The sequence below is a fragment of the Harpia harpyja genome, chromosome 4, assembly GCF_026419915.1.
Source record: "Harpia harpyja isolate bHarHar1 chromosome 4, bHarHar1 primary haplotype, whole genome shotgun sequence".
Lineage (NCBI taxonomy): Eukaryota > Metazoa > Chordata > Aves > Accipitriformes > Accipitridae > Harpia > Harpia harpyja.
The window spans coordinates 64,621,695-64,637,337 of NC_068943.1; the positions used below are offsets into that span (position 1 = coordinate 64,621,695).

At 37.8% G+C, this 15,643-nt stretch overlaps 1 protein-coding gene across 9 annotated transcripts in view; it reads right to left on the bottom strand.

The window, feature by feature from the left end:
• The window catches only part of MAP7 (microtubule associated protein 7), a 127,173-nt gene that overhangs the window by 32,323 nt on the left and 79,207 nt on the right, over positions 1-15,643 (bottom strand). For 5 of the 9 annotated variants that reach the window (XM_052784461.1, XM_052784459.1, XM_052784458.1 and 2 more), the window contains exons 4-7: positions 5,250-5,413; positions 4,335-4,446; positions 3,324-3,410; positions 759-869 (exon numbers count right to left, since the gene is read on the bottom strand). In XM_052784461.1, the coding sequence (XP_052640421.1) occupies positions 759-869; positions 3,324-3,410; positions 4,335-4,446; positions 5,250-5,413 (474 nt within the window). The remainder of the gene's footprint in view (positions 1-758; positions 870-3,323; positions 3,411-4,334; positions 4,447-5,249; positions 5,414-15,643) is intronic. The other 4 variants (XM_052784463.1, XM_052784462.1, XM_052784467.1 and 1 more) reach the window with 2 other exon arrangements.

The following is a 15,643-nucleotide window of genomic DNA, read 5'->3' on the forward strand; positions in this document are numbered from 1 at the left end:
ATTCTCAGTAGAGGACAAAAAATCCCTACCAAGTACTTTGCTGTAAAGCTCTTTGCACAAGTTACACAAGAGATGTTCTTTTATAAAAATGCTTTAAGCTCAATGCTTCAATCTCATAAATCCTCAGAACAGAGGCAGCAATTCAGCTATGTTAATTTTTAAAAGCTTGATGGTTTATCATTTGTGCAGAGTTGTAAACATCAAAAACATACTGAAATGAAGCAATCTTTGAAAAGTAACTCAACACAAAAAGTCAATAAACAGACCATATAAAAAACACCCATGCCTCTTCAATAAAAATAATCAAAATTGGTAATAAAACAACTGCTTGAAAGCTTCATGCAACATGTTCTTAGATATTCAAGAACTACTACCAAAAAAGAAAGGAAAACAAAATAATGACAAAATGGCCTAATGCAAATAAAAGGTCACACATGATTGCATGCACTATGGAGCGATGTATTCTTTCAATAGTTGTACCTCATTTACTAAAAACCTGACAGAAGCACTGCTTTTATCATTTGCTAAAGTAAGATTGTTTAGGTAAGTTCTCTTGTTTTAAGAAACAAGAAATAAATATTTCTTCTCACAGGAAAAAATGTTCAACCATTTACTTTCCACATTTGAAGTCTTTTCACTCCCACTTAGATGAAGTACAGAAAATGACTTCAGAAGCTTGTTTTATGTGCAAAGTAATACATCAACATAGAACATTCTTCCTTTTTTTTTCTTTTTTTTTTTTTTCTTTGAAACTGTACCTCTGTCTGGAGAATTTAGTAATGTTGCAGATGAGGAGGAGAGCCGCTTGTTAATGACTGGATCAACATGTTTCGAAAGGTTCATTGTTGAAACAGACCGCCTGTCTGGATCTAAAACAAATGGAGATAATGCTAATTGACAGCCCGCATGCTGTAGTGCAAGTTCCTAGCTCACTAGTGGGAGGAGGAAAACATGACTAGGTCACTCCTGCTCTACCACAAGAACTTTCAAAATAGAATGGACTTCTCAGCAGATGTTGTACAGGTGACTCAAAGACTGGGCACAAAACCATTTGAGTTGTTTCAAATGTCTAAAATATTCTGTTCATTTATTACCATTCAATCAGGTTGCAATCCAAGGACTTAATGGAGGTTCTAAAGTGGATATTAGTAGACAAGACGATGTTTCCTCATTCCTTTCAATATTCTCTCAAAAACCTTGCTCATGACTTACAATAGAAAGCTTCAGTGAAGGACCAACATGCTTGGAAATGTGAGGTTATTCATTAAAAAAACCCTTAGCACTTGAATGAAAGGTGACATTTGACAGGGTACTGTTACTAGGCAGAAGGTCAATATCATGACAATAAAATGCTAAAAGATTAAGGGAAGACTAGTGCAGAAGGGAAGCAAGGGTAAGCACAAAAGGAATTAAAAGATTTAGTTAAAAATCCCATAGTTATGTATAAGTGCTAAACTTCCCGCCAGAGAGTCATTTTCTACCCGCTGTCAATGAAGTTGTAGTTAACCAATCCAAAAGAGCACACAGCTTAGCAGATAAAGAAAATGGATCTCTGTGGAAGGCTAGAGACTACCTCTAATGCACATGCTTGGTATATAATACTAAAGGGTTTTATTTTGCTTTTAGGTTCTGTACATTTTAGAGCAGTATTACATCATCTGCCCATGCAACTGCTGCAGCGTCAGCATCTACACCCTACTGAGGGGGTGATGGTTATTTCAAGAATACAGATTGCATGCACTTTGTGCACATGTGCGTGTGTCACATGAAGGTTGCTAGCAATGGCAGAAGAGGACGAATGAGCTGAACAGGCCAGCTATATGCTTTCTGTTCTCTCAAAAGAGAGCTATATGCATCAACTACATGTCCTCTATTGCAAATTTCTGTTTGGAAATCTGACATGTGGAAGATGCTGGGAGAGGCAATACTGCCTTTGCTTACATTTTAGCATGTATTAAACCTCAGCACTACTCAGCAAAGCATTCAACCATGCTGAAATGCAATGAGGCTTGAGAATATGCCTAAATGCACTGCTGATTCATATTCTGTGTGTGCAAAAATATGTCCACATACTGTTTTGGAAGCAGATACAAACTCAGGACACTAACAACATTAAGGAGGACGTTGCTGAAATATTATCTGCAATTGTTTATTTATGATATCAGTATTGAATTTACCTGTTCTGACCTAGTGGATTAAAGTATACTCACTGTGTACAAAAAATTCTCATAGAAATACAGTGCATGAAAAAAATATTTGCTCTCACCAGATCTATGAACTATATAGGATTCACTATAACTGGCTGGGGCGAAGAAAGATTCGCCCCTACCCCATGTGATTATTTGCTCACTTTGTCTGTTAGAATGACTCAGTGAGGGTATAGAACCAGTGAACTGAGTACTGGAAGGGGGATAAAACCCCATCAGAAATGGGTTTTAAAAGGAGAAACCTAAATGTTATAGCTAAGAACAAGACCTCTGGAGGCTGTCAAGTTTATCCCACATTGATCTATGGGGTATATTAAAGAGTGCTGTGTGCGAGTCAGTACTAGAGCCAGGATAATTGGGCTTCATGTGTCACAGATCTTTGTCAGAACAGTATTTGTGGGAATGGGATGGAGATTTTGATCTCTTATATCTAATCTATAGCTGAGAAAATGTATAGTATATTAGTACAGCCAAAAAGTTCCCACACTGAGCATAAAGGATGTACTGCATAAAACAGCTTTCTGAAGATGACAAATGACAATGTGAAAAATCATCTTGTATTTGGCATGCCAACATTTCTCTTGTGTTTATGAACATTATTTAAATGAATGAAATTCAGCATGAGGATTTGTAAGTGTTGGCAATATGAATCCTATAAATGTAGAATAGGCCAAATGCAATCCATCGCCTAGAAGATTGCTGGTTTCTTTGTTCTAAAAAAAGAATTAAAATATCCATGAACAACACATCAGCCAGTGCAACTGGTTATACATCTGTGCTCATGTGGAAAATAACTGTAAATCCTGTGTATATGTAGTATGCCAAAAAGATTTTAGAAAAGACCAAAATATTCAGAATGGGTCTTGAATTCCAGTAGACAGAATATTATGCTTCATTTCAGTGAATTGTGCCTAATCTTTAGAGTCAGCCAGTAGTAAGTCTCCATAGTAAAAATAAATAATAATGAAAAAATCTGGTACTAACAACAGTTCTAATCTATCAGCATGATGTTAAGCATGCATTGCAACTACATGAGGGTGGTTTAGTTACTGATGATCTCATTTCCTGAGAACTAGCTATGGGTAAAGGAATCAACAAACCACAGCAATTATGTACCAGGTTTTCTAGCACCACCCAGAGATCTGAAGTGGTGCTCCAGGCCTGCTAAATCGAGAAAGGTGAATGATGATTCAAAAAAATAACCTAGGGACAGAATGCAAGACAATGATTTTTCACAGTGAAGAAAATAAAAATCAAATAATTTATACAGAGTTAAGCAAAAAAGTAACCTTTTATGAAAAATAACTGTTTATTGAACTTATATATGACAATAATTTCAGAGCATTCTTTTCTCAACTTTTTTCCTCCTTGATGAAAGAAAGGTTGGACACATTGAAACTTATACATTAGAGTAGGAAGAAGAGAATTCTAAGTACCACCTTCTGATGAAAGAAATAAAGGACAAATTCTCTTTTTTGGGTTCGAGTAATATTTAACAGGGCATATACACATTAATGATTGGCAGATTAAGTTAGAGAGGGTGACTGGGGAAAAAAGCACATAGCTAAAATTCACTTAGGCTCAGTTTGCCCATCTTTAAGTTCTTCTACAGGAGAAAAAAGGGACTTCTATCTCCCAAAATATCTGTACAAGGTACAGACAGCTTATTACAAAGAATAATTTTTCTTCCTTGTGTCTGTTTTAATCTTCGTATTTGGTCACTTCTGCCAGACCTACTTTTTGAGCCATGATATTTAGCATTTGCACACAGTAGCTCATATCACAAGATTGACACAGCACAAGCACACCAACATACACACACAAACAACAGCAAAGCAGCAGAAGCGAGAAGCTGTAGCAAGATAGAGTTACACAATTAGTCAACTCCTGAAACAAGTTATAACTTTCGTTCAGATTTCTCCTTGTTTTTCGTTCAGATTTCTCCTTGTTATCTTTTTGCTACACAAGAATGTCAGAAGCATGCCATTGCTAGCAATAATAAGATCAAGAGCAAAGAATTTAAACCAGCATACACTGAATCATCCTTCCTTTTCACAGAAGCAAAGGAAATTCCAGTTAACTGGCAGGGCAGGGAAACTGGCTAGCAAAGCAAGCCTCCCTCTTTACCTGTGTTATTAATGCGGTTATGTAGTGCTCCTCCCCAGGACCACCTGTTTTGCTTTTGTTTTGGCTTCTGGCTTCTTTCAATTGTGCGACGTACAACAGCTTCATGTCGTTCCTTAAGTACAACAGGATAATACATTTGGATACTATTGGGTTTTTAACTTAATCTCATCAAGCCCTGCTACCCTCCACACAGACAAAACCTAGCAGGCATCTTGGAGTTGTGTTCAAGCTTATGTGCTGCCTACTAAGACAAACAGTAGAATAGGATTAAGTAGCAATTAAGCCATAAATAAGATAATATTTTAACTGTAAGTTTGAAAAGGTAAGATGTGTTTGAGATCTGCAGAGAAAAAAACAGTGACCCTGTTACGGCAGCCACTACACAAACACACCCTAGAGCTACTTCCCACCTTGTAACTCCCACCTACTAAATACTAGAAAAGTGGGAGAGGTAGGAAACAAAAAATACACAGGGATGAGCTGACTTATGTAGGATCACACTGCACGTAGCTCCCAGCTTAACCAAGACAAATCAGTCAAGAGCACATTTCATTACACACTCACTTTCTTAAAGGTTTTGTTAGGGTAACTAATATTTAGCTACCCTTACACTGAATGGCTAAGAATTAAGAGAACCATATGAAACGAACCCAATTTGTATTTTTCTGCATGAGTTTGTGCAGTGCCATACACTGTAACCCAGATATGCTCAGCTTAGCTGCATTTGATTCATAAAGGGCACTTTAAGAAGCAGTATCTGTGCAAGTAAGGCTTAAAATCCTCTTTCACATGCTCTCTCATACTGACCATGACTACGTTGCATTCTTTCCATCAACTCTTAAAGAAAAAGTTCGATAGTACCATATCTTATGGTAAAAGCAAGCTGAAAAGTGTTTTCATGACATTTATTCTTACCTTATCTTCTTCTATTCTCTGCCTTCGCTTTTCTTCTACAGCAGCTCGCCTCCTCTCTTCCTTTAATCTCTGCTCTTCTAGCTTCTTTCTGCGTTCCTCTAGGTGTTTTTCATAATGTTGCCGGGCTCTCTCTTCTCTTTCTAACCAGATGGATTCTCTTGCAGCTGTGAGAAAAATCAGAAGTAAAAGCATTAACATGCTATATGTGATGAAGTCTTTAATACAATTTGAATAACCAAGCTGAATGGAACAACTTTTAAACTCATCTTCTTAAGAAGACATACGTAATACCCTAATCTCTCCTCATATATTAAAACATCATGTACCCTGGTCACACATTCATTTCATTTCATTTAGTATGAATTACCACCAGAAATAGTTAAATTACTTGAGCATATAGTCTCTATGTGGAAGAAAGGATTTTTTTTTAGTTTAAAATACCTAAATACTTAAGTCAGATGTAAGTGAACACAATTCTGTTGCACAAACAACAAAATATTCTCTGTCATCTTTTACTGTAGAAAGAAAGATAATAAAAAGAAAGATAAAACTATCACTGCTATATACCTTTACTGGTCAATACAGATCTCTTAGGACAGAAGTGGGTGGGATGACAATTTTAGTACTTGGACTGTTAGCTGTACCAACAGGTGACCAGAAGGAAACAAGTTACCCACCAAACACTTCAGTCTAAAGGTGAACTTTAATCTGCCATATAACTCCACTGCTGCAGAGCTCTGAACAGCACATTTCAGAAGTACTAATTAACACAAATCAAGAAGCACTACGAGACAGATTTTGCTCCCCATCAGGGTCTGAATTTTCATGAAGGTACTATCTGGAACACGGGCTTAAACTGTAGTCCACATGAAACCATTTATATATGATACTCTGGACCTCTCCTCATTGCTGTCTTGAAAGCTTCAGGTCCCAGAAATTTTTCTATTCTAAAAAAAACCCCTGTTACTTGCTTTTAAAAAATCCTAGACATTTGATACCTCTGGATCTTCATGAACTGACAGATGGGAGTGCAGGAAGAGGTACATGTGGAGGTCACGAGACAAACATCACCAAGAACCACATTAGAAAACCATACACAGAAAGAACTCATTGATAACACAGCAGCAACAGGGAACCAGGACAGCAAAGTGTCAAAAAGACTTTCAATTTCCGAGGCCAGCAATGTAAGGACATTCTCTACCTAAGTCTGAGACAGTATTTTTAAAATTCCATTGGGGCGGGGGTGGGAGAGCCTACTGTTATAATCATGTACTCTAGAATGGCAGCGCCAGCCTTCAATTATCAGAAATATTTGTGTTGACACAACCACATACCAAAACCAAAAAAACCCAAATGCTTCTAGGTGTTCAGAGCAGACACCGCAACTGCTTCTTGTAACACTAGGACTCCTCTTCACCAAACTGCTCTTCTGCACTTTCGTGCCTAACTCAAATCCCACCTCACCTAATAAAGAACTTGGATTGCACTCTAAACCTTATGTACTTGCATACGCATTCATGAAAAACCTCTACCCTGAGTAGACCAGTTCATATGTAGAGTATCTCCCTTAAGAAAACAGCTCTCTACCATTTCAAATCTCAAATAATTTGCTGAGAAATGCAAACAGCATGTTCAGCTTTGCTGTGGTATGCAAACTAGCAGAGAGATGTTTGTTCAGCAGCTACGAGCAACCATAAGACACCCTCTTGGCAAGATGGGTGAAAGTTCAGCAAGATGTTTGCAGGAAATTTAACAATCATAGCTAGAATAACGTACAGTTGCTTAGATAATTGCTAACAATAGGTGTGAAAAGTGACACCTACAAATGTAAAATACTAATGCAGGAGCCACCAGAAGATTTACAGAAATACTTTTCTATGCTAATTTAGTTAAGTGACTTGAAGGAGAAATGCGAACTGTAGACTAAGGCAGAAAATAGCAAAACATGGCAGAAAAAGCAGCTTCCAGGCCAACTGAAATCTGCAAAGGCTCCTTCTTCTATATTAAAGCCTTACAACATAACAAAATAAACACAAAAATTGGTGTTCCAAATGCCAGACTAATTTGTAAACCAGAAACATGCATCTGCTGCCCCTTCCTGGGAGCCAATAGCTCACCAAGAGAATGGATGGACAGAGAGACGACTCTTACTATGGTCTGCTCTTCTCCTGGAGCTATATAACCCCTCATGATGCTGTCTTTCTATTGCCCAGGTCCAGAGAAGACTGAGCAAAGGGCTTACTCTGAGCCCTAAGACTCCAACAATTGCGTTACATCCTGAACAGCTGAAGTGTAAGGCATGTCCCCTCTGAGGTACTGGCCTCCTCTTTTTGTCTTTGCCTTCTGTTTAACAGTCTAACTTTGCTAACCAATGCCTTGGGCAGAACCACTGTCAGCGTGCCACCAGAAAGGTTGTGATTTTTGCAAAAGCTTGCTCTTCCTACTAGCTTCTGCACAGTTGGATTGCACAATAGGGTCAGCCCAAGAGTAGGCAGCCACATCAATGAACTGTACTGTTCTTTCCACTTACTCTATGTGCATTTATCTTGTTTTCGTCAGCAAACGAGGATAACTTTTTAAAAAAAAAAGGAAAAAAAAAAAGAGATACTTATTATATTTAATACCATCTAAAAACTGGCAGAAGACATTCCTAAAGTTCTTACACTTAAAGGGAAAAAGAATAAAGAGTATCATTAATCTTTGATTTCTGCACTGCAAACATTTCATGTTAATGCCTTCTTTCTCCTGAATCTTTGATGAAAATTTCAGAGAAAGTTAACACTTATTATTACAGGATAGGACCACTTCAGATATCCCTATTCAAAGCACACACATTTAAAAATTGTATTAACTTTTACCCATTTTGGTGAGGTTTCATGACCATTTTAAACAAAGAGCTGGCTGACACCAAGAGAAGCAGCATTTACCCTCCTCTAGGCCCTGAGTTTGTACTCCTCCCCATGCTGACAATGTTGCTCACGGGACTGAGATCAGATGGACCAAGGAAACAAACAATCTCGTTAAAACCAGGTTGCTTCCATGCCTTTTTTCTTCCAACACTCTTAGCTGCAGCTGCTCACAGTGGAAACTGGTCAGCCTGGGCAGATAGGTAAGCAGAGTGGGTTTAGGGGGTTCTGAAACCAGAAGAAGCCTTGGGGCAGAAACGGGACTGCTGAGGAGTGTAGCACAGCCTGCTTGAGCTCTCCTGAAGCGAGACAGGGCTCGATAGTTTGCTGAATTTGACAGCAGGTCAATGCAATACATGCAGAGAAGCTGATTTCACCTTGTTCGCACCAGACTAATTCAAACCCACCCTACACCTAAAAGGAAGGTTACAGAATATGGATTCTCTGTATTTCACAGATTTATGAAAGCCTCTGCCCCAAGCTTTCAGTCATTGCTTAATTCCACACACATTAAATGCAAAAGTTTTTGTCTCATCTTCAAAGACCTCTGCAGGTCTGTTCTGAGCAGTATCACGTTCCTGTTTCTCTGACAAGTCATACCCCCAGCTTAGGATATGTTTTCTCCAAAAATTAATTTTCTCCCCCATCAACAGAACCAATTACTATATACTGGACACCTGTCTGAAGACAGAAGTTTCACAAAAGGCACAGTGAGGCTGGGAAATCATGCCTATTACTCATGAAGACACAAAAGGAAGGGAAGATACATTCAGAGCCTGAGTTTACAGGCCTGAACAGGTAAAATATTTCACTTCATAAAACCAAATTTCAACAGAACTTAATTAATAATACACTGTGAACAACACAATACTTTTAATCATTTTTTCCCATTTCAAGTCTAAGTTTTTATCTTCATTTTTTTCCTCAAATAATTGTTCATTAGTGCTAGACTGCAGTAATGTTAAATAACTTAAATGCCATTCCTGGAGGATATGATATTACTCTCTTCCTTCTGTTCTTTCTGCATAATTACTTCCCATGAAGCTTCTCCTGCTAGTTTTCACCTTCTGAACTGTTTCCTATTTGAGCCTACTGTTATGTTTCATTTCTGATACAGAAATGTTTAGAGGATTTGTTTCAGTTCCAAGGATAGTATTGCACAGATACATGTAGATGCAGAGCTTGTAATATTTTAACTTTAAAAAGGTATATGATTTTATGGACTTACTTTATTCTAACATGCACAAACTATAATAATGAGTTTTAATTTCCAATCTTTATTATTTGTCTATCTGTATATATCACAGAAATGGATGGGGGGGGGGGGGGCGGAGACAATCATTCCCTATCCTCCTCTTAAACTGGAGTCCATTTCATTTATTGCATACAAAATTTGCAAAATTTGATCTTTGTTATAAGCTTTAGCTTCCCTAGCTAACCATTCAAGAGTGGAACTAGATTGTTCCCTTATGCAACATCATGTTTGCAATGTATGTTAGACCTACCTTCACATAGGAAATGTTCTAGGTAGAGTCTTACAGCATCCTATCACCATGGTGCTACACAAATGAATTAAAAAAAAAAAAAAAAAAAGGCACGCACACACCCCATTACATAGACTCTGAACACACTAAGTAACCCAAGCAATGTAGTTTTCAAAACTACAATTCAATCAAACCATTTTGCACAAGTTTTGAAACATCTGTTCTCTTTGAAAAAGCTAAGATCACCTAAGGAGCTTAGTAGCACATATCTCATGAAAGTCCATCTAGCTGCAGCATGTTGGCTTTTACTCAATAGTCACTTACGTACATACTCTAATGATCATATCAAGACAAGCCACTGCTGTGAGCCAAAAGACTTCCACAGATCCTGAGATCATCTGGATCTTTTGTGCCTGGAATCTGCTTACAGTGGCAACCCAGCATGAAAAGGCTCTTTAGTTTTCTACTGAAAATAAAGCACTTCCTGAAGGATACAAGAAATTAAGAAAAGCAAAGAATAAAAAAATCCCAACTTTCTTAACTGATGTCACTGGAATATTAATTTGCCTATAAAAGACATAGATATTGTTTGTTCTTTCTGTCATTGATGTAAATGGTTAGACCTTCTTGGGGCATTATTTGTGGTGGTTTCCATAGGCTTCAGCCTGTCATGTTGTTTAGAAAAAGTGATGAAAATAGTATATTTGAACTTTCAAGACTAAATTCAGGAAGAGAAAGGCTGAAAACATTTTTATGTTTTGGTATGTAAAAGAGTTAACTTTCACATACACTCTCACTATTGGGAAGACAATCAGAATGTTAAACCTCTGGAGAGAACACTAATCTTCAACTTTCTGCTCCTCAGAGAAGGGACAATAAAATCATACTTTTTGACAAGAAAAGACAACTCAATAACAGAAACGCACATTAATGATGGATTACCAAGGCAAATAGAAATGTTAGACTGGAATAAATTATAACAAAATAAATAGGTCTGATTTCAAACAAATATAAAAGCTATGTCTTTCCATCACCTTTAAGTTACAGGCAAAAGCAGCAGAAAATATACACCCATCTCAACATGAGGAAGCTACTAATTTTATGCTTGGACCAAGTATTTAATTAGTACATAAAAGCATGATTTATGATACATCTGTTTTCTGAGAAAAAGTGTAGTATCTCTTTTCATTAATTTAACTTTTTCCACAGATAGGGAAATAAAAAAAAAAAAATTAAAAGCAGGAAAGATTAAGTACTAATTCCTACATTTTCTCTTATTAGATAATCAAAGGAGACTATTTCCTTTGTTTTCACTGCTTCCTGTATGCACTACTGACATTCTTGCATGAACTTAAGGTCTCAGTTTTTGCCATCTACAAGGTAGGACATAAGTTAGTGTTCTTAGCTATCTGATGATATCTTCAGGAAAAATAAAAAGTTTAAAATAACATCTTTTTATTTCATTCTCATGTCCCTGTTTATGAATTTGCAGAAACTTCTTTCCTGCTACCCCAGACAGAAATTAACAAATTGTAGTCTAGGGTAAAAATTGAAGTTTACTAAAGGGTTAAAAAAAGCCTATTCTAGGGTAAAAATTAGGGATATTAAGCCCTATTCTGAATACATAAGTGTGCTTCTAGAAGCACAACAAGCTGTGTTTCATAGAGACACATACATCAAATGCCTTGCTGATAGAAGGAATCAGCAGAAGAGCCTACAGGAAATGGAAGATACCTCTAAAAGGTCCAATCAGCTTGGAAGAGCAGCCAATTTGCAGCATGTGGAAGGGGAAAATACCCACTTTTATGATGGTTCCTCCAGAAGCTATACTAAGAGCTATGCCTGGTCCTGAGCCAAGGCTGGACTCCAGTACAGGTACAGTCCAACGAAAATGCTTTTTCTTGGGGCTGAGCCTTAACAACTTCACAATACTTCTCTCCCTCATAATAACACATATTGTCTGACAACATGCAAGAATCATTCAAAGAAACCTTGGTTGTCATTCAAATAGTACCTGTATGCTGAAAGCTTAAATAGTGTAGGAACATTTACATTAAAACTAGAAAATATAAAGAAAAGTCACAACCTCGTCCTTGTTCTATCTCATTACTTAGTACAATCTATACATTTGAACACAGTCATGTGATACAAGGGCACTAAATTAGAGCATAAAAACAAGATTTAGAAATTGAGCCCTAGACATGCTGTTAATACCTTCTGCTTGTTTGCAAACTAGCCATGCTAGATTAGATTACAAAGCAACATAATTAAGGCTATACTTCTGGCACCTCTGAAGTGAATAACAGAACAAAAGAAAACAAGGTCAATCAAGAAAGAAACATTCCAATATTAAGAGACATGTAAGACTTGAAATCAATCAATTTTACGCTAGCATTAACTAATTTAATGTGGGAGATGTTAACTGCAAACCATGCACATGTCTTTTGTGGAAATCATTTTGTAGTTTCTTTCCCCAGTCATGCACAGAGCACCATTCTTTGCAGGGGTTTTAGGCTGTAAGGAAGGGGGAGCATGCATTAAGTGTCAAAGCCTCTATTTTCTGTTTATCCACGTGAAGCAAAGGGAGGTATCGCCAGCTCTTCCTTTGCTGCCCCTTCTGCTGTCTCTTCACTTTAGTCCTTTTCCTTCTGGTTTACCGCCTATATAAAGGCAGATCAGTCTCGCACCACCCTTTCTCAATCTGCCTTTTGCATCCACCTTGGATGGACAGCTTACCTGAGTAAAGATCCTATAGCCTTTGTCAGTCTTTCCAGCCTTTATCTTTTCTGACTTTATAGCACCGACCTCAGCAATAGCTTTCTCCTCTGACCGGTGTTTCACCTTTCCTCACTGCCAGCTCTGCACTGTGCAAGACTGTGATCGCCTCCTTGCTGCATTAGCAGAAAAATGGATCAGTGATGCTTTAACCATACCTAAAAATGGGGACGTTCCATCAGGCCACAGAAATGGCTGACTGAATGAATTAAAAGGTGAACTTCAGAGTTGTAATTAAAGCTGAAGTTAATGTTAGATTCTCTAAGCCAACCCTTCCCCAGTAACCATGCTCTGAGGGACATTCGGCACAGAAATTTTTAAACTAATCTTCCTTAAAAATTGTTTTCTTGTCTTATAAACCCTTCTGACACTCAAGTCCTCTGAGAACATCCCAAAATGATTCATATGCTGGGGTCACTGATTCCCAGTTTCTGTGGGGCTTCTGACTGTGGAAATGTCAGATAAAGTTCTGTCCCCAGCTGCCAGAGAACAGAATAAGCCAGAAGGAATTCACTGACAGAAAAAAAAGTACTTTTTATTAATGTGCTGTTTTGCCAATGATAATTTTCAAATGGGAGAGGAATTTGTATCATAGTGTGATCTTTAAAATACTATTTTAATGCTTATGCATTGTAAGTATTAAGAATTTAATGGTTTTAGCCAACCTGAAACTCAGACGTATTCTAAAAACTAAGATTAATAACACATTTCCTTAAAGGAAGAGTTAAGTCAGATGGCAGGATTACCATCTTTTGTTCCCAATGCCAGAAACTAAATGAGCCATATGTCCTTGTCAAGATGTTAGTTGTGATAAAAAAAGGTCAGTGTAGTATAGATAAAACATGCACAGATGTAAGACTTAAAATGGTTCTCTCAAGAATCAGGGACTGAGATACTGTGAAGTGAAAACAAGAAATCCCCAACTCTTCCTCTTTGCTAGGCCACTACCTAAGGCTATCAGAATGAAACCCATATTAAAATCCTAGTAACTTTCCCTGTTGAAAAAACACATTTTGATTTTTCTTTCCAGTCATGGAGAACCAGGTCTATGCTAATAAATGGAATGTGCCTAGAGACCAACTGCCATGGAACAACTTTCAACTGTACTACTAAACTTCTACCCTCCAAAATGGCGACAGTACTCAATCAACACATGAGGAAAAGCCCATGGGCCTCCCCCGCCAATTCCCAAACCTTGTTGCTGGGAATCAGCAACAAGACAGATAGTTGGCTGTAGCCAAAACCCTGCCAGGATCCATCATAACAGTTTAATAGCAAGAACAATTGAGTTTCGGCACCAGGGAATGCTCTTCAGTGCTGTTTAATTTGCCCGCACAGATACAATCAATGTGGCAGAGTTAAGGGTGACGCCCACCTACTGAAAATGCAGAAGGTTTTGTTAAACTTTTCCAGTGTGACTAGGCCACCTACCATGTTTGCCTTCACACACAACTCAGTTCTGACATGTGTCTCACACAGCCTACAGTGCCAAACACAGCCAGTCAGCCCAACACATGCGAAGGAGCCATAGTACTGAGCTGGAGCCAGAAGTGTGGCAGCTCCCTTCACTCTGTCCTCTAGGAGCAGCCCCATTTGACAGCTATCACCCTCACCTACCACCACCTCTCTTGGAATTCCCGTCTTGCATGACCCAAGAGGGTTGGTCTCACACAAAGAGATCTGGTATTCATATTTTAAAGGGCAGACATTAACTTCATGCATAGGCACTGTCGGAAAGAGTGCTAGCAGAAACGGCACAAAATGAAAACATGATTACTAAAGAGCAGGTGACACATCAGAAGCATTAGTTATAGAATCAAGTAAAGATTACCCTAATAATACTTTAAAGGTCTGAATGTGCGTATCAACGAGTAATATACACATTACCAAATGGTCAGGGGAATAAAACACTTGAAGCATGGCTCCTAAGCAATTCCTTTATTTCTGCTCACGTGAAAAGGCAAGTCTAAGAATAAAGCTAAAAAAACCAAAAATCAATACAACTTATTAGTCATGGCAAACATGAATTGCACAGAAAAAAGCCAAAGAATTAATCTTTCAGAAGTGTTGGGATGGCATTTCAAAAAACAATGCCTTTCGTACAGTGAAGGAACTAAAAAATCCTTCCTTCATGATGGGGTGATTAGCTGAAATAGCATACGTGTCCCTGTGTGCCTTCTACGTTTTCTAAAGAAAGTTTCAAAACTAGACATGAATACACTAAGGTGAAAGGGGCATTTTTGTAGAAGCCTTTTTATTGTTTTCAATTAGGTAGCATAACATGATCCTCAAGAAACAGCAGATACCGACAGTCCCACCACACATATGCTATACGTATCCAGACAACAAAAATGACAACACTCATCTTTCCTACTCTCTAAACTCTCATTAAAAAGAGAAAAGGTAGACACCAAAGTGTGGTAAGTAGAATAAGACTGCTAAAATACCACTGCTAGGTGCAAGCAAATCCTCAAGAGTGCAGAGCACACACTGACCCATTATACCACAATGAAAACCACATCTATCACAGCACCCTGAACTTGAAAAAAATTAAAGCTTGAGAGTAAACAAAAGGGGGAAAAAAAATAGGTCTTAAATCAACCCTTCTGTAACATCAGAATATTGCCCAATAAACAAACATAATAATTATTAAACTAGTATTCCACATGATCTCAACAGAAGGGTCAAACAGCTTAATTTTCATGAAAAGATGGATAATATGACCTGCTGTTCAAGTTGCTGAAAGTACCAGCTCTACACTTACAGAACTGAACACTGTCTTTTTTGGGGGGGGGCGGGGGAGAGAATAATTTCACTTGAGGTATTACTGAAATTCTCAACTTCTGCTTAAAAGGAAGCCTTTGCTAAACTTGACAGATCCCCTGAATCAAAAGGAGAGGAATTAAGTTTAAATCCAACTTAATTCTATAAAAAAAAAAAAAAAAAAAATCCTTCCTTCAGTTGCTTTACTGTTGCATGGCTGATGTCCCAGTATTAACAAAATCCAACTCTAATTTTCAGTGAGACACATTTATGTAACAACATTATACAACTTGATTTTTAAGACAGACAGCTTAGGCATTTCTTTGCTATGGTTCACATGACATGAGTGACTGATTATCTAGGTTCTGCACTAAAAAAACCTCCAAAGCTTGCATGCCATTGTAAAAATCATTGCTTTGCTGTAATGGAATAGAAATCTCAGGAGACAGCTCCTAAATCATAATGT